The sequence below is a fragment of the Parasteatoda tepidariorum genome, chromosome 4, assembly GCF_043381705.1.
Source record: "Parasteatoda tepidariorum isolate YZ-2023 chromosome 4, CAS_Ptep_4.0, whole genome shotgun sequence".
NCBI classification, from domain to species: Eukaryota; Metazoa; Arthropoda; class Arachnida; order Araneae; family Theridiidae; genus Parasteatoda; species Parasteatoda tepidariorum.
The window spans coordinates 98,879,850-98,904,847 of record NC_092207.1 but is presented as its reverse complement, the minus strand read 5'-3'; the positions used below and the strand labels follow the sequence as shown (position 1 = coordinate 98,904,847).

General features: G+C 29.6%; 1 protein-coding gene across 1 annotated transcript in view; it reads right to left on the bottom strand.

The window, feature by feature from the left end:
- The window catches only part of LOC107441197 (trynity), a 52,746-nt gene that overhangs the window by 10,394 nt on the left and 17,354 nt on the right, over window positions 1-24,998 (bottom strand). Inside the window, exons 3-5 of the mRNA XM_043041940.2 lie at window positions 7,789-8,058; window positions 4,501-4,767; window positions 3,339-3,451 (exon numbers count right to left, since the gene is read on the bottom strand). Coding sequence (XP_042897874.1) covers window positions 3,339-3,451; window positions 4,501-4,767; window positions 7,789-8,058 — 650 coding nt within the window. The remainder of the gene's footprint in view (window positions 1-3,338; window positions 3,452-4,500; window positions 4,768-7,788; window positions 8,059-24,998) is intronic.

Below are 24,998 nucleotides of genomic sequence, written 5' to 3'. Positions count from 1 at the left end.
GCCTTTATTTTATTCAAGAATGAGGCCGCAATGAAAAAAAAAAGATCATATTTAATAGGATCTAAATGTTAAAAGATTTAATTACGTAAAGAAGAATTTATTAAAAAAAGTTAGCTTATTTTTTATTATTTCCCGTGGAATGCTTGTTTTTATTTAAAAAAATTATCTCAATCACTGTGCATAAAAATAATAAATGTAAAAGTTTAAGTTGCAATGTATAGACAGATTAACAGTTGGTACATTCATAAGTTTTCAATAATTTGTATACAAAAGGGATGTTTTGTCTACCATGCACGGGAGGTCATGTAAACATTTTCAGACATTACATATCTTATATTATGCTCATACTTAAACTTTTTTAATAAACACAAAAGTATCTAAAAACTCACTAATGTTTTTCCATTACATTTTTCAATTGCTACTGTATGCTTTTTTTTATCATAATGATTTAGGGAACATCGTTACGGAAATTAAAAATAAAAATCTAAACTTTAAAAAGTACCTCTCTCTTTAACAATACTATATCATTTGACATTAAAACACGGTTTTCTATTAAGTTTTTCAACTGCTAATGTGATCACTTCATCATAATCATTTATCATAATTACTTTCATTCAAATGGAAATTCATACGAAATGTGAATCGGAAATTTGAGAATAGCAGGACTGGTGCTGTTTAGTCAAACCTAATGTCATGAATCGAGTAGCATTATTCATTAAGATTTTAATCTGTTACGCTATCGATTGTTTATAGCGTAATCAATAATTTATACAATTTGAAATATTGATGAAAAATTATTATTAAATTAATAATTATAATGTCAGGTGAAACTTATGAACTGGATTGTTCGGATATATTAGATAAGAGATTTTAAAAGTTAAAGCGATATGGAGCGCACTCTACTGGCTCTTATGTCAGAGTAAACTTCCCTGGTACTTTTGTTAAAAAAATTATTTATGTTTCAATGTTCTAAAAACATCTAATATAGCCTGACCTCTGATTTTTTGTGTGATTTTTTCTGATTTGATCTCTTTTTTAACTATTAATAATTTACACGAATCTGAGGTCAAAGTATGCAACCCTATATATATTGGTACAAAAGGCACAATCATGTCATTAAAAATACTGAAATTAAAAAAAAAAATATTTGATACTTTTTGTCATCAAATTAAATTTTAGGAACATTATAATAAAGTTGTGCTCAACTTTCTTCGTGTCATAATTTATGCACACACATAGTTTTGAGTTGGCCCTGCTCATTACTACAGTTTTTAATTTTTCTGTCTAAAATTTTAAAAATGATTTAGATATATTTTTTGCCATTTATTTTTAAATTAAAAGCGTTCAGGTAAGGATAGTTCTAAAAATCGATCTGAATCTCTTATCTAATATACTCGAATCTTTGTAATAGAATGTTCAAGTACCGTTAAACAAAGTAGTTTTTTTTTTAAATTTTAGTGATCTTTTTTCGTTTAAAATATAGTAATAAGGATGGAATAAAAGATGCATTTTTAAAACGGTAAGTAATTCTTAGAAAATCAAATTCTTTTCCGACAGATGCCACGAAGAGCCATTAGGTCTTGAAACAGTCATAAATGTGGCGAACTGAAGAGTATAATGATAAGATATCGAGATAAGTTGTAACGTGAATTGCTTAGCAACACTTGTACCTCGTGTCAAAGACTCGTGCAATACATTGACATTCGTGAAGGTGATGTTACGACTGGTTTGATCGACCTTATTCAGAGCTATTTCAAAAATGTAAGTCCGAAGTTTCTCGAAATATGTGCCAAACGGCATAATCTTTGACCTACTATCTCTGCTTTATTTTTTGAACTATAAGGTGTCAAAGAAAAAAAAATGACTAGATTAGAATGAAATATAAGAAAACATATAGATAATGATAAAATGTAGAATTGAAAGAAGTTCACGCTTGTTTCTCATAGATTTCATGTGCATATCAGAAAAGTCTGCACATCGCAGAAATATGTGCACATAACGGAGCCGTTCATTTCATTGAATACTGTTGAACTTATAAAACTGGGAAAGTGTAATACGAATGATATATCGAATGAATAATTTTCTGTACGAGATTTATAATAAAGGATAATCCAGAGGATAAAACGTTCAGTGAGGTGACCCAGGTCCGAACTGGTTAATACGAATTCCGCACTAGGCTCACAACGAACACAGTGCTGTTGTAGACAGAATTAAAAATCCTCTAGCCATCGGGCTAACCGTGAGAGGTTTTCGTGATTTTATGCATCTAACGCTATACTAGTTCCATTAAAAAGTCTTCCACGAAAGCTAGCTTGTCGATCCAGGAGTTACTTTATCTCCTGAGTTGGGTTCAAAATTAGAAGGCTACGGAGCTGAACATGGATAGCCGTAAACTCAGAATTATGGTTGGCTTTTCACCGCCGGTTATAAAATGAAATAAAATGGGTTCATACTAAGGTTGTTAGATGAAATATGGAAGAAAGAGGAAGCTATACCGCGGTTAAAACACATCATGATAAATTCTGTTTCACTTCCATTGTCATTTTAAAAATTAAAGAAAAGGAAGTTTAGGTAAACCTAGGGAAAAAAAAACAATTCTGAATCAATATTTCCAAAATTTTCAAAGCGCAATCAAATTTTGACTCATTCTGCCATAATTTGTTTGCATTATATTTTTCTAAAAAAAGAAATTCGACATTCGAAACTTCATGGTTTACTTGATCCCACATTTTCTAAACTTTAAATTACTTATGTAGTTCAAAGAGAAATGGCAGCGAGGGATTCTGTCCTGATGTAACGTACCCCTCAGTATAAAATAATATTACATTTAGCAAAAGTTACTATAGTGCGCAAAATCGGAAGATTTCTATATCGTGTGCCTCACAAAAATTAATATGATTACTGGGCAACAAGTTAAAGTGGAATTATAATTTGATTAGTTTGAGATTAGGAGCTGCAAATTAAGAATATAGAATTTTCCAAGATTTTTCTATGATGAATTATAATATGCTTGCTTCAAAAATATGCAAAAATAAAATAACAATCGACAATAAGCGCATCAAAAAGTAGGCGCCCATTTTCAAGACTTGACAGACGTGAATGTAACGATACAAAAGAGATTTGAAATAGGAAAACTTATAAGTTTTTTATTTAATCATGTCGACTGTTTTTTTAAGCGGATGAAGTTTTCAATCAGGTAATATGCTGAATACTTAATATTCAAATTAAATTAAAAGATAATATTTAAAGTTGTTTTTTATAGATTTCACAAAGAAAAGTTATATCGTAAACATTTAAAACCCCTTTATATTTTTTAAGTAATAATGATTGATACATACTAATATCTGTTTGTCCAAATAATAATTGAGATCAATATAGTAAGTTAAAGAAGCTTGTGGCAGATTGACTGGTGCATAACCATAGTTCTTGGGTCCTCGGCATACTTTGTCAGCTGGAATAACAGGAAAATTATTATTGAGACTTTAAAGTGATTGATCTCAAAATAAGAAAGCTTTTTTTTTATACTTTATTAAAAAATAGAAAATGAAGTACTTGATTTCCTCTATAATCGATGACATGTTTAGAATAAACACGAAATTTTTTGTCTTTTATTCACCTCTTAGTTTTTTTTAATAAATGAATATTACTTTAATTTAGTAACATGCAATCGCAAACAATAAATTTCGCTAAATAAATGGAAAAAGTTAAAAAACTGAATAAACGAATACCTGCACGTGACATCATCGTGGCATTCGTTTATGACGCGATACATATATCCAATTGAATCTGATCTGAAAATGGATTCAGCTTAAACTCATGGCTTACAGTTGCAATGTTAATCCGCTGTAAGTACAAACACGTGGTTTAAATCGCATAATAGCGCCTAAGTACCAGATTATCTTCAAGAAGAACGTTAATAGCGTGATCAGATATTATTAACGTTTGGCTTAACTGTATACGTTGATATGTTAAATGTATATGCTTTGATTCAAAATGTTTACGGATATACTTTCAGAAAAGTAATATAATAAAAAAGAAATATTCTGCTGCCGTCTATGCTAAAATGCCCCTAACTCATATTTACGTTCATTTGTAAAATTTAATGGCTGCCGAGCATATTTTAAATTATAACTGAAATTCAATAATAAAAACATTTGACTATATCACGGACATCTTTTGAAAATTGTTAAAATTGAAATAGTGTTCTTTCACACGGGCAATTCCTCAGTCAACAGCTAAACGGGGGGAAATTTAATTAATATATTGTTCAGAACTAATGAAGCTGTCAAAATTGAAGGGATTAAATAATTAGAATATTTAAACACAGTTGTGCTGCGCATTCGGCTTGGTTACTATTAAATTTTATAAGTTGTACAAGATAATTTTGGATGGTGTCCTAAGGCGGCTACTTTAATATACTTAGCCCAGGGCTGCTAAAACGCTAGACACATCCCTGATAGCAATAATCCCCTGATAGCAATAACAAGAGGATAAACTTACGTTGGAGACAAGCATTCTCGAAGTAGTCCACCCCTTGTGAATCCACCATATGGACGTAGACTCCTGGAGATCTTCGATCAAACTCACTCAATCTACATTCCTTGGTGAGGTAGTTGAATTCCACAGAGCGACACACAAATCGAACTTCAGCCAGGCAAGCGGAGAGGCAAGCTTCCTTATTGGATGTGAATATGATTGCATTCTCCAGACCCCGGAGACTCTGGTTGGGGACACGTTCGAAAGACCATAGTCTGTTACATACACTCTCTGTTGAGAGAAGAACTAGAACATGAAACAACACTAGTTATCGAATGAGGCTTATCCACTCTGAGTGCCCTTTCAGAAGCAGCATGTTGAGGCATGTTTCATGAGAGGTAGGCAGGGGAGTTAGTGCAGGATGGGTTAAAATCACTGCTTCTTAAGAGCTCTCAAAATGTCTAAGCAGACTTTTATGTTCTGTTGAGCATCAGGATGAAACAGGTTGTTAAGGTGTCATAATTGTGATTTGTTAGAAGGAACGAGTTTCAGAAAAAAATATTTAGAATTTTAGTAAGGGTAAATTTGGGTTATGAACACTAGCATTGTAATTATTTTTAGTATTAGGTATATAAAGGTATGTGAGAAAATGATTTTGTTATTTAGTTTCAGAATACAAGTTTTAAATTTAGTGATATTTATCAAAACGTATGAAAAATATTTCATAACATGTGAAGTTTCACACCCGGCAGTAAAGTTTATAAACTAAAAGTTACAATTAATATTTTAAAAACAAACTTTGATATATTTTCACAAATGTCTTTTCAAAATGATTCTAAAATATACCTCAAAGTTATTCTAAAAAAATGATGCCGAAGTTTCTAAAAATACTATATCAACATTCTAAACTTAACAAACTTATTAACGAAACTTATTAACGAATTTGATTTTTATTATCTCACGGCCGAAAATTGTGTGCTAGACTTAATTTAGTGCTGCTATATTTTTTTCAACAATGTATTCCAGGAAAAGTTATATTAGGAATAGACTGACAATTGAGCATTCAGTATCACCTATCGCCATTAGAGCATCCTTTCAATTCGAATTTCAATTTAAAGCCCTTTTAAAAATTAAATTGAATGCTCATACCTCACAATAGTACAATGTGCTGTTATTATTTTCAGGATTGATTTAATAACTCCTGAAATATTTGAATTCTACATGCATTTAATTGTTGCAAAAGTTTTAGATGTGACTTTTAATTATCTCATTTGGAAAAAAGATCGTTAATTATTACATTGTGGTTTTATATTATTATAAAAATCTTGTTTCTTTAAAAGTGTAGTTGTGGAGATGAAGCATTCGCCATTTTTTTGACAAATCTTTTGAATACTTTTTCGTTCCAAAAATTGAAAAATTCAAGAATGTGTAAACAATAAGAATTCAAGATCATTCTGAAGATGGACTTTAAAAATGGATCCTAAGATTTTTACAGACGAATATCGGCTTACATAATAGCAGATTCATGTTATTTTAAAAACATAAAGTTTTGACACATTCAGTCTTATACATTCAAAAACATAAAGTCTTACAGATTCAGTCTTGGAAATGGAGAGTCCCACATCATCATTTTTAAAATGTAATATTTGAATTGCATGTAATGCTTGCTAACTCGTATTCTAGAAGGTGTTAGACGTCATACAGTCTAATGGTGTCCATTGTATCAAATAGTTTTATAGTTAAATGTGAAAAAAATGCTTCTGTAGATGTTTTATTTAATGTCTGTTTGATATGAAAAAAATAACTATATCAGATTCATTTATTATCTCATTAATTTAAAGAAATCATCGTTAGCGTTTATCTCAATTTTTTTAATCGCTTTTAAAAAATGTTAAGCTATGCACTTATTCAACATTCATTACCATCAATGGATTGTTCAGAATGAGAAGCACTATGAGAAATTAAAGTATTGACTGAAAATCTTAGAGAGAATATGCCGATGGGCAAAATATTCTTAAATGATTAGCCAATCCACCTTAAAGATAACTTTAAAGTGGATTGGCTAACCAATAATGGCTGTTAATTTAAAAGATAAAATAGAAGAAGACTTTAATGTATAACTGAAACACTATTACTGAATAGAAGCTACGAAAATTCTTTAGAAATTATGAAACCAAAAGTTAAGCAACTTTAGTCAGAAAAAAGTCAATAGAAGCTTAGTCAACTTAAGTCAGAGCAGTTAAGCTGATCATCTGGCGATTATTATACCCCGATGTTTGAGGAGAAACCATCGCAGCGTTTCTTTTCCTGCATTTTCTCCCCATTTTGTTCTTTGAAAACATGGTGCAATGGGGAGAAGCACTCTTACTGAATCGCCAACGAATTCACAATTTGTGAATTACAATACTACTCATAAAATAATCCGTTTCCAAACAATATAATTAAAAAATGATTTTGATTTTATTGCTTTTTAAAGGACTTCTAATCTTTAATAGAGTGCGGAGAACAAATTTTTATGGATTATCGAATCGAAATGTGATATTTTTATTTTTTCGTGGCCTTATCTAATTATCGTTTTTATTTAAAATTTGCTCAACTTGTTGAGAAATACTTTATCTAGATTCTGGGATTAATATGTTCCATTCTTTAACCAACTATATTTAATATTTTTATCCTTAAAAAATTGAATTTTTATCAATGTTTCTTATTTTTATTTTGAAAAGATGAAGTTGAAACAAATACGAGTATACCCAATTGGAATGCTGAAGCATGGAGTTTAGTTATTACTCGATTAAATAACTTCATTGGCTTCAAATGTACGCAATTTGTGATAAAAGTGGACAGAACTCAAATGTAGGCGTTTATTTAAAAAACTATTTTTGAGTACTTAAAACATTTTATTTTCGTCTGCTTATTTTTAAAGATAATAAATATTTTTAATTAAGTCATATTTTATCGCTTCAGTTTCTTGGGATTATCTATTTAAAGAGTTTAGTTACTAACAGCTCTTGTTGAGTAGAGTTTTATTTCATAACAATCAGACGCATTAAATATTCATCTATGTGCTGTAAAAATGTACTATTATCTTCAAGGCTTTAGCCGTAGATGTTGTTAAATATGTGCTCAATTTTTTCCTTATCGAACACCATTATTAGACTGAGTATTATACTTGTATGCAAAGACTTCACGTTTAACAAATTAAAAATTAGATTTATCTATGAAATGTGCTTAATACACTTGGTTTAAAAAAATAATATCGAGAACATTAATTTTTGCACTTAAATCATTTTTTTTAAAAATGAAGTTCATTACCCGAACGTAGATTCAGTTTCACCATGAAATAAGTGTTGACACTTCTCTGTGATACTGCATTGGGTCTAGTGGCTTGAGTTTCATTTTGCAGTTGACACGTTGTCTCCTGAGTGGGTGTTAAAGGATTGACCACGAAACTGAAAGCAGCTGCCGCGCATTCTGTTTCTTCTCTGCACCATCCCAGGCACTCATACAGTGAGACGTTCCACACAGTGTAATAAACAGTTCCACTGTAATCTTGATTTGTTAATTTTTCAAACGATACTTTACCTGAAACAAATATTGCTTTATAGTAAAAATAAAATTTTTAACGATTCAAACAAGAATAAATTTTATACAACTGAACATCACTTTTGTAATGAGCAGACTCCATAGACTTATAGCTTTTTAAATGTCGGACTATAATTTACCTAAAAGAAATATTGATTCAGAAAAAAAATTTTTTTTTAACGATACAGAAAAGGTTATACAACTCAACATTATTTTTGTAAGTAACAGACTCCTTCTTTCGAATATTTCAGACTATAATTTACTTAAAACAAATATCGTCTTTGAGAAAAAATTAATTTTTAATGATAGAAACAAGAAAAAACGTATGCAATTCAACATTATTTTTGTAAGAAGGAGACTTTATAAACTTTATAGCTTTTTGAATATCAGACGAAATTTACCAAAACAAATATTATTTTAGAAAAAAATACTTCTTTTAACGATACAGAAAAGAAGAAACTTTACACAATTTAAGATTATTTTTGTAAGGAACAGACTCTTTCTTTGAATCCAAGACGATAATTTACCTAAAACAAATATTGCTTTAGAGAAAAAATAAATTTTTATTGATTCAGACATGAATAAACATGATACAACTCAACATTAGTTTAGTAAGGCACAGACTCCTTTTTTGAATTATATACAGGGTGTAAAAAATGTCATATTCATAAAACAAATTTCAAAATTTAAAATACATATCTTCGAGGTTAAATCATTTAATTCGATTTCATGAAATTAATAATTTGCATTCTCCACTGATTTTTCATGTTATTTTTCATTCAGCATGTTTATGCATAGTGTGACGCTTTCCGTCACTCAAAAGTAGATTTATGAGAAAATTCTAAATTAGTTTTAAACCTTTTAACATACCTTTAAAACAAGCCCTCTTTGCTAAGAGATATTCTTTTAAATGAACCTTCAATGAAAATCTTCAAAGCAAAATGAAATGAAATATCTCAAAATCCTCGTTTGATTGTGTTACTGTTATGTAATACTTCCATCGTTTAGCCCATTAACGCAAATGCGACATCAGTGTCCCTTTTATATATTTTCTTTCGGTACTCTAATTACAAGCACAAAGATATTTCGGTACTTTTTTACCATAAAGAAACAGTCTAATAGCTACTAAAAAAACTGTTAGATTATCGGAATTATATTTGTATTAAAATATAAATTCCAATTTTTTCTGCCTTTCATATTATAAACTATCAATAATTGATTTTGAAAATTGAAGAGATGTCAATAATGAATTATTGTTTCTCTTTGATCTCAATAACAACAAGTAAAAACAAATTAGAAAAATTATGGAAGTGAACCATGTTTGGAAGATTTTATCTTTAACGCATATAAATACACAGGTGTTTTATGCTGCATTACATAACCATAAATTATTAAAATATTGAACATAATATTTTCCACTCATTTATTTTGGTATAAATTAATAAAAAAAAGGAAAGAAAAAGTTTGAAAATGCGCTGAACAAAAATTCTGAGTTGAAGGGTTAACTTAAATAAGGATGTGGAAAATCAAAGAATTAATGAAGAATTAATCAGGACAAAATTTTTATAAGGCCGTCCCTTGGATGGAACCAATATAAAATAACATTTGATATTTGGACTGCAATCTACAGAATTAATCTTTCTCAGATTTGCGGTTTTTTATCTGGCAAAAAAGTGATTTAAAAACAGTTTGAAAAAAAAAACCTCAAAAGTTTTCTCCTGGAAAGCAAAAAGAAAATTGTAAAGTTTCTCTATTTTATTAAAGTATTTAGGTACATAAATAATATTTAAAGTTAAAAAATGCTATTGAGTTAGTTTATCTTTAGGTTTCTAAATAAAATAAATTTAAAATGAATTGAATTTAGCGTAATAATTTTTTTTTCTTATAAATTTGAAAATATAAAAATTTAAATGACTTGAATTTCGATTTATTAATATCTAAAAATAATCATAACTAAATCCTATGCATGCCAAGTTATATTATTTGCAAGATATTCCTTTAAATATTTGATTCTTAAATATAATTACATCTCATATTTTAATTAATACTTTTTCACAAAGAAATATAAACTTCTGATCTTAAACGTTTTGTAATATATTTCACTGCAGCAGAAAAAATTTACATGCCAACCTTTCTTTCACTAAACATTATTTCATATTTCTGTTCTGTCTTATTAATGAGACTGTCTGATGAAGACTAGACTCACAATCGCACATAAATCTAATCTCAGTGCTTTGATGTTTGCAGAAATAACGAGATATAGAGAAAGGTTATATAAACTCTTGCAACAAATCTTTTTCTTAAATAGAACGTTGCACATAAAATCAAGCAGCGTTACAGTGTAGCCCTTTTATTGTGAGAACGCGAGCTCGCACGCGCTTCATGCTCGATGACCATGTCAAATAGAACATTCTCAAAATCTGCGAATCTTCAAAGTCTGTATGCCACGAGGATCAGAATACGTTACCTTTTAGTTTTTATCTGAAAAAAAAACTCCATGCGAACACGTTTTATCATTCCGAGCAGAACCCCATAATCTTGTTTTTGCTAGTCAGATTTCGGATTAGAAGTTATGGTAAATGGACTTTATGACGTCTAATCTGCTTGAAGTGGAGCGAAAGTCTGGGGTTCATGTTTAGTTTTGAAAGATTAGTAACAAAAATAATATCCACTTATGTTTGATGTATGCTTTTTAAGCATTATCTCGGAGACCACAGAGAGAATATTCTCTAAGAAAGAATTTTGTTTATTTGCTGCGTCGTAAAATAATTTCGACTTCGGCAACCTTTGAGAAGGTTTCTGCTTGAACTAATTACTAAAGCAATTAGGTTTTCGAGAATATGTGAATATCATGTAGGAAATATGTGTGACCTTTAAATTCTTTACTGAAAGATCGTAAAACATTTCATTAGCAATATTGATCGTTTTTTAAATCACAGAAACGCATTTGAGACTTAAATATTCAAATTTTCGTTCATTTTATGTACATTCAGTTTGTAACTGGAAAGTTTTTCTCAACAGCACACGTAAACATTTTTTTAAAAAAAGTCCATATACATGGTACCATTCAATGCAGTTTTTTTTCTTTTTTGAAATTTTTTCCTGCACGTTTGTAGCGACCAAATCTAAAACTTCACGAGCTTTTAACAACATACGTCAGAAAAGCGGTGGATTTTTATCATTCTGTGTCGATACAGGACATTGTTAAACTAGACGAACCCCATCGTCTTATTCTTGAGCTGAATTTTGGATTCGAAGTTATGGTAAATGACCTTTATGACGTCTAATCTGCTTAAAGTGCAGCGAAAGTTCAGGGTTTACGTTTAGTTTTGGAAGCTTAGTGAAAAAAAAATCCTCTTATATTTGATGTATGTTTTATAAGCATTGTCTCTGAGACTAACAAGAGAATATTCTCTAACAAAAAACTTTGTTTATTCACTGCGTCGTAAAATAATTTCGATTTCGGAAACCTGTGAAGAGCTTTCGTGAAAAGATTTGCTAGAATATCTGAGCATCATATATGAAATACGCGTCATCTTTAAATTCTTAACTGAGAGATCACAAAACATTTCTATAACAATATCAATCGTCTTCCAAACTACAAAAACGCATTTATAACGTAAATATTCAAATCTTCGCTAATTTCGTACTTATTTGGTATGTAAATTTAAATTTTTCTTCACGGAGTAATCAAACATTTCCTTTCAAAAAAAGTGCGTACAATGCTGCCGTTTTCCTTATATCATTTTTCATTGCACATGTGTAGCGACCGAAACTAAATCCTCATGCGCTTTCAAAAATGTCTATCTGAAACGTGGTAGCTTTTCAAAATACCGTAACCATACAGAACATTACTCAACGCTTCAAAATTATGCATATTGGAAAGCTTGAAACAACCGACATGTTTCAAGCGTTAAAAACGACACTCTTTTCAAGATTTACCAGACATGAATAATAAGAAGCAAAAGTGATTTGAAATATAAAACTCAAAGTTGCCAACGAAAAATAGAAAATAAAGGTGCTTCATTGAAACTATATCCTTTATTTTCCATTTTCCGTTGGCAACTTTGAGTTTTATATTTCAAATCACTTTTGTTTCTTATTATTCCCGCCTGGCAAGTCTTGAGAAGGGCGCCTATTTTCGAGGGCTTAAAACATGTCGACTGTTACATTCAATCTGTATATTTTTGAAGGGAATAAAATTTTTTTCAATTAAGTAATATTTGACCACTTCAGTTTCTTGGTATTATTTATTTAAGATACACGACATTGTTAAACTTCCCGAAATCTTCTGAATTACTATAAAAAAATCTCACAGATTCTTTAATTAATGCAGCGAATTCCTTTTTTTGAACAAGTGCTTTTAAATTCCTTCTTGAAGTTTTCTTAAATTTTTCCAGAATTCTTAATTTTAAGTTGCGCTGAAATGGAAGAAGATTAAAATCGTTGCCTACAGTTTCAAAGCAATTAGAAAAAGTATTAGAAGAATAATGACGTAGTTTTCACCTCCGTAAGTATTAAAATAATGTAACAGGCAACAAGAAGCTCTGATTTAAACTCAGCCAGGAACGTTGGGAAATTGGATTATAACATGCCACTTAAACTGAAAATTGTATTTTTAGTGTCCAAGCACTTCGCATTAAATTAAAAATAAGAATTCACATTAAATTCCCAGGAATCCGAAGGGCTTTGAAATTTTTTATAGTGCTAATAAATTTTTATTAATATGTTAGCAATCAGCTATGTTATGTTATGCAACAGCTATGTAAGTATTTTCTTGTTCAAAAATATCCCTTTAGTTTTGAGATTCGCTTTATAAAAGATAGCATAGAGTAGTGGTCACAAATCTATTAAAGTATTAATGTTTGCATTAATTTTTGTTACCAGTTTTGAAATTTGCTTCCGGCTCGTGGAAGCCCTGTATTCCTCATTTTCATTTAAAAAATATCCTTGGATTTTTTGTTGTTGTTATTGATTTACTTTCTGTGCATTATATGGCCCATGTAATACACACTTCATAGTTTCTTTAATATGTTATGCAAACAGAGTATAAGTTGAAATTGGCTTTCAAACTTACGCTCTTTTAAACTGTTGTCGTGTTATAATTAAAAACCTTATAAAATGGAAAAGAAGAATTAATTTGTAATTTAACGTTTTATCAAAAAAGCATTCAAGGGCCGGTTCAAATATTAAGCTAGCATTTAAGGGGGTAAGGATTTTCGATTCCCTTTTTCTTATTAAGAAATCAGTGGGGTAGGCTATGAGCAAAACTTACATAATCCTCAGAATTCAGTTAATAATGAAAAAAAAAATCCTTGGTGAGTTCCAAATTAATTAAATTTTGGGTAAAAATTTACATTTTTGTAAGGAAATATTACGCAAGTATAGGGTGAGTTTGTAATTTGCTTATTTTTGTTGATTAGGGCGAGGAAAGAAGATTAAAATCACCTAACTATACTTACGTAATTATTGAAACATCCTAAATAATTATTATGGCCCTATTCTTTTGGTCTAAAAATACATTCAACATTTTAAGCACCCTTTAAAAAGTGAAAGTTAAAATCAATAAAAAAACATTCGGAAGACTTATAAACAAACAATCTCAGTATTTTGCTTCCCTACTGACTTATATGTTTAAGGTAATTTATGTAAATCAATGGATGCAAATGTATCAACAAATAGGGCGGATTAAAAACGCTGGCAGCGACGCTATTGCTTACTGAACTCTTTTTTGCCTCACTTTGAGCGTAGCCAGAAGTCATTCACAATCTTTCATACTTGTATCACTTTTTGAAATCATCTTTTATTTCCGCTTCTTTTAAAGTTCATCTTTGCTTGAATTCAAAGAATGTTTCAAGAGAGGTAATTAGACTGTCTTGTAAGCAACGGTTGAGAAAAGGTGCTACACTGTATCCACTTTTTGTGCGAAGCCAGTGAACCGATGCATATCGGAACTCCGAATAAAATGGTGCATAACCAAGTTCCATGAGCGGAAACCTCGAACACGTGTTTAGAAGTTCCAAAACGCCATTTTCGAATCGCTGGGGTGTAGAAAATGTGAAATAAAACATCAATTCGCAGTGATAGCTAAGAGATAGGCAAGGTGGTGATGGTTATTTTTTTGAGTGATGATAGTCATTTAGCGATCTAATTGAAAAACTAAAGAGTGCACGATAACAGAAAATGAAATAACAGTGTATGAAATATTGATTGAATGTTTAAAGGAAGTTTGAAATGTAATGAAGATATTACTTTTATAAAATGATTCAAACCTAAGATTACTTTTTGAACTCAATAATAGGATTAGCGGGATTTAAATATTGATGCGTCGCATATCCCTTGTTTTTAAATATAAGGAATGAGATTAATAAAAAAAAATCCAATTTCATTTAAATTTCAATATTCTGATCTTTTTTCGTATTATCCTTTTTCCCTCGCGATAAAAATCCATGTTAAAATAATAAGATTAATTCTTTTGCGATTTAATGTCTAATCTCCGTCAACTCAATAAATAAACACACTTGTTTTTTTATCGAACAATGCTGTCCACTAAAACAATAGGTTTTGAAGATATGTATAATTTAGAATAATATTTTGCAAATTCTGTTTGAGAATGACATCTTGTTTTCCCCTAAAACATTTTTTCCATCATTATCTAAATTATGTTCGTTCAACAAAATTAATTCCGACCAGTAAAATATTTAACTTTCAACTTAATACGACGGCAAAGTTTAAAAACTATTAATTTGTGTAATAAAAAATAGTAATCGAGGTAGAAAATAACTCACAAAATGCCACCAATAGCATGATAATGATACAGTGTAAGTATCCAAGAATAACTTTAGCATTAATTTTTCTGTTAATACATTTTTGCACATGTTACAGCTTACATTTATCAAAATCTATTATTTTTTGCTAAGATTTTTTTAAAAGTCACACACAAAAATTTTTGTGGGGGAAAAATTATTAAATGATGTGGACTATCTGATATTTGCAATACGTTATCTTAAAATGCTTTTAATCTATTTTCATTTAAAAGAGGTCAAAAGTTGGGTCCCTTTTATATCAGTTTCAATGTTAGCATACTTTTGAACTATTAAAGAGAATCTGTTCAACTAGTTTTCATCACGAATGTAAAACTAGTTCATCCAAAGATAGCTTAATGTAAAAATAATGTCGTCCCGGCGTATTAAATATTCGTTAGTCTTAAAAACCAATTCATTTTTTACCCTGATCCGGCATTGAAAGGTTGTTGCTAACGAGGGTGAATACATTATAAAATCCTGATAGCAAATATGAAATGCATTACTTTCCGGTCCCCCTAATAATACGAATGAATGTACCCATGAATATACGGATTATTATTTCACATTGTAAATGTAGTCTTTAAAATGAAATAGATAAATTGTGAAACTTCAAGAGATTTAATTTTTAAACTTTATTAAGATTGTGTCTTGTTCAGTGTGAATTATCTTAGACAATAAGTTCACAGCTTCTGAAAATGAGAGAAAAAATGAATTGAAGTAATGCAGCTTTTAAACACTTACGTGATTCTAAAAACATTTTTTTTTCTCCAAAATATAAAAGCAAACGCTCCAACAATTGTTTTTGTATTATAAATCAAAATATCTTCGTAACACATTTTTTCAACTATGTATTATGTTATGAGTAAAGATTATTTCTATTAAAACTAACTATAAGGTAACAAAAGCATATTTAATCCATTGTTTATTCCAGTTAAGGAAAATGCTGATCTGAGTCAAATGTGACATTTCAGTATATTAAAATACTTACTAAAATTTTCTTCTGTTAAATTTGTGTGAATGAGAAGCTCTAATAGAGGACCTTGTTACATCTCAACTACTGGGAAATGTTACTTTTCTAGTTATTCCGTAAGTGCCAATCACGAGAAAGATTTTGTTATTTGTTTAGCAACAAGGGTATATACGGTTTGTTGCAGTCATTTGCTTTGTAACAGCACTAGTATATGTTTCTATTTGAAATAGTTTTATTTATATCGTAACAGCTGGAGTATATGCTACTATTTATCATAAATTGGGTCACCATCCGATGAGTATAAAATTACAATTGAAATATAAAATTTAATTCATTTTATATTTCAATTGCTTTGTTTTAAACCATGCTAAACTGGAAAACTTTCTACTCAACATTTTATAAAGTGAATTTTGTTTCAAGCAAAGTTGCATCATTTATTTGAATTTCGACTAAAAATTCTAAAACAATAGCTTGCTACTATAAATAAATTCATAATTAAAACTAAAAACAGGAGAGGGGGGATGTGAATTTTTTTTACGTAAGTATGAGAGGGCGTTTGTATTTTGTTGAGAAAGGGGAAAAGGCTTCAAAATTGTCAAAAATATGCTCACGTAATATTTGAAGAGCCTACTTTCAAAATATAAAGCAACTATTAAGATTCGCATAAAGCAATTATTAAACAATACAATAGAGAACTAGAAAACATTAAAAAAGTGAGCAAATCAAAATCAAATTTACAACATGCTATGTAAACGTGGTTGCTATACCCTTTGAAGCAGAAGTTTCATTAAACATATTTTTTAAACTTTTTTTTGTTATTTTATTAGGTCAAAATATGTGAAAAATATAATATTTAGCATTTTAATAATTTATAGTTATGAAATACAGCATTAAACACAAGCGTCTTTTTCTGCAAAGGTAACGTTTTTCAAATACGGCTCACTTCCAAACAATACTTTTTCAAACTTGCACTTATTTGTAGTTATTTAGACATAAAAGAAACGCCTCACCATTGAAATTTACAAAATCATTCATTAATAAATTTTTGAACCTGAATAAAAAAGAATTTTTTAAACTTTTCTTTTTTGATTTTATATTTTAGTACAAATATAATTCCGATAATCTTTCAGATTTCAGTAACTACTATATTTCTTAAAAATTAATAAAAATCAAAATACATTTTTGCTTTTAATTAGAACGTCGGAAAACAATACATGAAAGGGTGTGCGTCAAAAGGCTAAGAATGCATCGAGAATCTTTTCAGTCCAGATCAACATCAGAAAATCTTTTTTCAGAATGACGAATTTTTTGATGTTCGGTAGCTCAGTGATTTATCTTGAATCGCGATTTCAAAGAAATAAGATATTCTGAAACGTGTAATTGCATAAAAATTCACAAAATGGAATACGCGGAAATCCGTGACGATTTGAGAGTAACAAAATTACCCCTTAAAATGGCGCTTTTATCTCTTCAACAACTTGTCTTTTAGTGTACGATAACAGGTAATTTTTTTTTCTTCAATTTTTTTTGTTTTTTCTCAGGCTATCATGATGACGGCTGAATTCATTGAAGGAGAACTTATTCAGATACTCTACAAAAATGAAAGAAAAATGCTGCTTTTGTTCGCATGGAACATAAGATACATTTAAGATTAGCAACAATGCAGAATCATCCGAACATGAAATCTTTTTTTTTTCTTTGTAATTCTGGGTACTAGTAATTGCCTTTTAGATTTTGGAAAGGTTATATTTCTTTATGAGCACTAAAAAAAATCTATATAATTTTTATTTTCCGTTATGGGTTATGAATTTCTTTTTATGAATACAAGATACGTTATTTTAGACATAGGATGTAAATGAACTCTCAATATAGCAATTACCCTCTTGCGAGTGATTTGACTTTAAAACAAACCGCTTGTCTATTATTGCTATGATACTTCGCTGCAATTTTCAAACTCTTATTTATTTATAAAGTTTTATTTTGCGTTATACTAATTTCACTAAACAGATTCAACCGATAGGTCGCACAATAATTTATATTTACATTTTCCAATTATATAGGTCGATTCCACCATAATGGCTTCGTCATTTTCAATTAATCATCAATAATTCAAATTTTATATTATATACAGTAAAACCTGTTTTTGTGCTGTCCTTTTTTATGCGATTTTGTTTTTGTGCGATTGGTTTTGTGCGATTGGTTTTGTGCGATTTTATTTTTGTGCGATTTTTTTTTTTTTTGCGGTATATGAATCTTAGCAGAATCTTAAACATTAAACTGGTGCTAAACCAGTTTAATGTTTTCTATCAATGTACATATGCATGTTGTGGACGAACTCTGATTACGCGGTCTCCTTGACCAGTCGACCGTCGTCACAAAAACTGATCATTGACTTTATGGTATCAAAAAAATAATCAATTGAAATCCTATCTTCAAGCGACGAAAGCGATTTTCAACCAATTCATCACAAGAAGGTGCGCGTTTTGGATTACGACGAGTAGCAGCAAACTATTTAATGTATAATTTGAAAACTTATCCATATATATGTACAATGAAGAATTAAATATTTTTACAATTTCTTTAGGTCTAATTTAATTATTTAATTTAATCGAAAGCATTCTCTCATCTATTTCATAAATTATTGATGTATTTTCTAAGTCCGACTTTTTTTATGCGGTAGATAGGGATATCCACCGCATAAAAAAATTTCAGATAGTATATCGTACAAAGTATCCCTATCCACCGCACAAAGACAGGTTTTACTGTATATGTAATACAAAAAGTATAAATACTTTTGTATTAATAAAAGCATTAAAACTCTTTTCATAAAATGTCTTTGGTAAAGAATAGGTGTAGAGATATTATATTTTGGGACCTCAAGGCTGAAAACATACCAATGAATTATAATTAGATTCATTTTTTGAAGGAGGAGTTATTTTTAAAATCTTTCCCTCTTTCACTTCCATATTAGGAAGCATTAAATGATTTTCCATAATGCGTAGGGTTACAAGGTATGCAGTGACTGATTCTTTTTACCTCATTTTCTGTTAGTATATAATGCATGAGCAGTGGTTTTTGCGTGTCTCTTTCAACATGATGTGATCCTGAAAAACTCTGTCGGACTTGTCCAAGAGTGCTGTCCTCTCCCCTTCAGGGTGCGAAATGTTACCACCAACAGCCTACCTTTAAATAAAACTATTGAAGGCGTATTTTGGCTCACGACTGAAGAATTATTTGAGCTAAACAAAACCAATGATAACAGGGATGTATCCTGTTATTACATATATATATATGGTGAAACCCCGATTTTACGTTGTCCGTTTTGTACATTATCCTGCTCCTTACATCATTTTCTGCTGATCCGTGAAAATTGCCCATACCGATAATGTTAAAAAATCCCGGATTTTGCGTTACCCCTTTTATGAAAATCCCGCTTAATGCGTTTTTCTNTATATATATATATATGTATGTGTATGTGTGTGTGTAATTTTTTTATTTGAAGCATTTAAAACGTTATTCTTAAATGCTACTTGATTTTTAATTAAAACAAATCAAGAGGTTCAGGCTTGCTCTTGGACATAAACTAAAGCGTAAATTAAATTTTAATGAACAATCTCAAGTTTTGTCAGAGCCTAAATATTGAAGTACAAGCCTATATGGTCTTTAAATTCTTTTATCGATACACATTTACTTTTACGTTTTTAATTTTTTCATGTGATGTATTCTAAACGTTATTTAGGATCTTAATTGTTCCTTTTAATTGCAACGAATCAAGCGTTTCAGACTAGTGATTGTGAATGATAAACAGTTTCCGCTACCGAATTCGGAAATAATTAAAGAAGGGGTTAAACACCTCTTTTCGCACATTTTTTCCTTATCTCCCTCATATTATAACGGATTCTGAAAATAATTTGCAAGCATAGGTATGGAAAATTGTTGTTTCTGTCTATCAATGTACCGTCATTGCATGTTGATATTAATGAAAAATAAATGATATTTTATTTAATCATGATTTTGCTCTTTCATCAGTACGTTCGAAGTAAAATCGTTCGATGTAAATGATACTCTGCACATATGCAGAATTAGGAAGGAAAAAAACATTCGATTCGAAAACATCAAGCAAAACGATTCGAAAACTCAGGTTCAATTAATTTTTATAACTTAAAAGAAGCATTTAAACTAACAAAAAATTTAATAATCAACACACGTAAAAAGCAATACTCTCATTTAATGACTGATTAATTATTCTTAAACTTCCCATAAGGTTAGAAAACTAAATTTGAACTTTTATGGGATACAAGATAAAATTTAGAAGAAAAAAATTATTTTGATCTTTTGTAATTATCGGGATAATTAGCCTTATTGAGAGTAATGCCAAGTAACAAGTTTTTTCCCAAATTTAGACAATGTGTTGCATATCAGATAAAATAAGAAAAATTGAAAGTTTCCTTTCGATATTTTGTAACTATCGGGGTAATCGCATTAAAATACATTTAATTAGAGTTAAATACTCTTATCGACACTCAATCTAAATGACCACTTTTCTATCAAGTTTCGAATTTCAAACAATGTGTTCCATTTTAGATTATAATGAAAAATTTAAACAGTTTCATTTTGATATTTTGTCATGATCGGGGTCATCACCTTCATGAACAGTAAAACGAATAACATGTTAAAACCAAAATTAAAGTCTCTCACTTGAACGTTATGCTTCTTATCAAATTATAAATAAAAGACCAATAGTAACCGACCTACCCCCGAAGGAGTTTGCGGATAAGGGTTTCACCCGTTTGCACGTGAACTAAACACTACAAAACTACAGAAAAGTAAAAGTACAAAATTAAAAAGATTGAAACACATAGGAAAATTCCCAAAATCGAAAAAATAAAATAAAAATAAAGCAGTATAAAAATTAAAAGTGCTTAAAACATCAAAGTAGATAAAATCAACCGACAATAAAAGTGTCAAAAATACAGGTAAAAACATATAAAAGTAAGGTCAGGTAAAACATCAAATGGTAAAATATGAAAAACCACATTAGAAACAAATAAGATTAAAATAAGATTAATAGAATAATTAAAATAGTCGACTAAAAGTTCAAGTGTCTGTCCCTTTCTAGGCTAAGTGCCTCAAAGATTAAAAATGTTCTAAGGTAAACCAAAGTTTCACTAAAAGGATAAACGCGCAAAGATGACACCAGGTAGGACAGACCAAGAGTTGAAGTTGACCAAGAGCAAGATTTCATTTCGAATGTCCTATGTATTATGAAGATGCCAGTTCAAGGGGAGAACAAAGTCATGGAAACGGTAAGTACCGAGGTAAAATATTAAAAGCAGATATTTAAAACCAGAAAACCTAAAAGCCGAAAGTTTAAAAAATAAGACCAGATAAAATTAGTCAGGTGTACTCGCAGGGGCCAGCAGATCATCCAGGGTATATTTAAGAATTTCAATGATTTTCCCCCTGCAGTCAATATCAGCATAAAGTTGATGTTGAGTATATTGGTCCCATTTTTTGCCACGGATCGTCTGGAATTTGGGACAAAATTTTATGAGATGGTGAATGTCTTGTACTCTGCCACAAAATTTACAATTCATTAAATTATAAATATAAACTAAAAAAAAAAGAGTTTCATTTCGATATTTGATAATTATCAGGGTCACACAGGGTAGTTAACGGATTTTCGTAACGGACTGTCGTTTATCAGGAAGTGTTGCAAAAATATATCCTTCCACAGAAAGTTCTGTTCCTCCACTGTTCTTAAAACTAACTATATTAAAAGGTCAACCAGTTGTTCTTAGAAAGCAGCTAGTGTTTAACATATCAGTACAATTAAATGACTTAAAGTTTAAAAAAGAAAAAATAATGAAGAGACAGACCGGAACAACTTTTTAAAAATTGAGTATTAAACCTATCAAACAATGAATAAATTGAATGTGAAAATGGAATATCCGCAGGGTAGTAGAGAGTTTTTTTTTTCTTCATAAAATTGGAAACGAAAATAGCCATTTTGTACTCTTTTATCAGCTAATGTTTGTTTTGGAGGTCACAGATAATGCTCTAATGTTTTACGGTTGACTGAATAAGTATAAAACAAGGAATTTTTTAATTCCCGTTCATTTTAAAAATCTTCGATATTATGTTTAAGAAAGCCCAATTTCTTAAACGCTTTAAAAACAACAGGATGTGAAAAATTAAATTTTGATTGAAAAAATACAAATTTGACAGTCATTTTATCAAATTGTGAAATGAAAATGGTTAGTTTTATGTAAATACTTCGATTAAAACTACTATTGTTTTTAAAAAATTTTGTTATCAATGTTCATTTTTTTATGACGATGTATTAACTCAACATTTCAAATCAATTATTTCATATTTTCAAGTAAACTTTTCCATTTTAGAAAAAAATGCAATTTTTAAAAGTTTCATTTAAAAAAAAAATATTTAAATAAAAAATATATATATTTGAAATTTCTAACGGTTAATGAGTCTTACAACTTAATCTCGTTGAATCGTCTCGTCTAATTAAACTAAAGTAAAAAACGTGAATAAAACAGAAAGGAAAGTACATAAATGGATCATTTCAAGTTTAAACACTGAGGAAGGTTCTTGTTTATAGAAACTATAGAATTATTCATTTATTTACCTTCATTTTTGCTTTACACGCGTTTTTTTCTTTTTTTTTTCTTTAGTCTACATAGCACAAAACAAACTCTAGTCTTTGTTGGATATTCTGGTACAAACTTGTCGAATTACTAAAATAATCCTATAACTTTTAATTTTTCTAAAAAAAAAAACGTTACATTTCTTTATTTTTTTAGATATTAAAAACGTACGCCTCGACACTTTTTACCCCTCTCCACCCCCTCCTTTCACTCCACTTAGCATCGCTGTCAGAGAATCAAGGATCTTGTTAATTTTATTTTATTTTATAACACCGTCGGTTGAACAGCCATTTTATGAGCTTACGACTTCTCATGTTCAACTCCGTAGCCTTGTCATTTCGAGCCCAATCCAGAAGACAAGGGACCTCCTGTATCAGGAATTGGGAGAAATTTGCTTTCGTAGAGGACTTTTTGATGGAACTAACCAGCATGCATTTGCGTTACATGGAGAGGAAAACCACGAAATCTTTCCACAGCTAGCCTGATGGCAAGGGGACTTTTTGCGCCAGCAATGTGGTCGGTGCAAGCCGGATGCGGGGTTCGTATCGACCCGCTATTACAGGGATTCGACCCCTTTTCACTTCATTGGAAAGCGAACTCTCTATCCCCTCACCAATCACCGTTCAGGATCTTGTTTAATTGAAGAACTTCAAACAAGGAAGTTCATTTTAGCAAGTTCTCCCATCAGCTATTTTTCATGGCTTGCTGCTATTGCAGCAGCAGTCGCATTTATTTTCTCCATGTCTATAGTTTTTTTTTTTTTGAATATTTGTTTAATAAATGTATAAACAAAACGAAACAGTCCTCTTAATAATATGCACAACGCAAACAAATCAGTTAAAAATATATAACCTAATTTGTAACGACTACAAAGCAAAAAAAATAACAAAAAATAACGATACACAAATGAAATATTATGAAAATGCGATAAATAAATAAAAATATCAAAAGAAGAAGAAAAAAAACTACTGGACTAGTTTCATATTGTATCGCTGTAATTTTATTCTCAGGATCTGAGGTTAACGTCTATCCAACAACCTAAGTTTGAAATGAATTGTTCAGTACATCTAATACATTTTTATAGTGGCTTTCTTTCAAAACTTTTTTTTATGGGGAAAGTTTTAATGGCTGGATAAAGCAATGATTGACGGACAATGACGATAAATTAACGTTCAAATTCTTCGGTGTCAAACTTCAGAGTTCAACAAACAGAAATAAATAACAAGTTATGGTTGAAATGTTCCAACTCATTCAGTAAACCATATTACACATAAAATGATACGCTTTATTAAAATATTTTTACAATAATTATAAAAATATAATACTTAAAGTTACCATAAAATTTATTATAATTGTAATAATTTTTGCAATAGATCAATCTTTTCTATTTGGGTAGAGATTGTGCAGTTAAAAGTTAACAGATTTTAAAATATTTCGATGTTATACGGTGTTTACAGTAATTTTTTTGCTCTCAATACTACACAACTGTCATTTAAAAATAGTGATTTGATCAATAATGTGCAGTATGTGTTTTGCTGTATTTACATAACATGCTATAAAACAGCTGGTATAAATGAAATTATATACATATAATGAAATTATTATAAATGAAAATAAAAAATTATTAAATGTATAAAAATATAAATATTAATCTGGTAATTAATGATTAAAAGCTTGTGCTACGATGCTAATGAGCTATGATTATGATTAATTAAGTAAAATTAATAATATGCGAATAAAAACTATATGCGAATAAAATCCATATTTTTAAATAAATCTAAGGGCGCTCTTTATAAATTGCGATAAACTTTTGTTAAGATAATTTCAATGCTTTCTCTATATTGCGCAACAAGTACATTGTTTGGAGTGTTACTTAAAATTTAAAAGAGGTTCGGTGAGTCATTTAACGAAATGTTTATAAGCTCAACGTTCACATACAAGAGTATGTCCTGAGAATGTTTGTTAAAACATAAAACTCGAAAATAATTATACCTGTTTCAAACTTTTGTTTAAAAAAAATAACACTACGTAATCATTGCGAAAATTATTAAATGTTGGTTAAAATATAAAATTCGATCATAATAAAATATATTTGAAAAATTTCACTAGGAATTTTTTAAAGATAATTTTGAATGTTTGTTTAGTTTTTGACGTAGAAGGGACACCGCTGGTCTCTTTTGTATATTTTTTTTCTGACGTTCTAATTGCAAGCAAAATATATTTTGGTATTTTTGAATACAAAAATCTGTCTGATGGTTACTAAAAAAATCTATTAGATTATTGGAATTATATTTGCACAAAAATTCAAAATCCAAAAAAGCAGTTAGTCTTTTTTCCCATTCATATTCAAATATTTATCAATAATTGATTGTGTGAATTAAAGAAATTTCAATGATGATTAACTGTTTCTTTTAGATCTAAATATCTGCAACTTTGAAAAATTGTGGTTTGGCAGATTTTACCTTTCATTCAGAAAATGACAGCTGTGTTTCGTGCTTT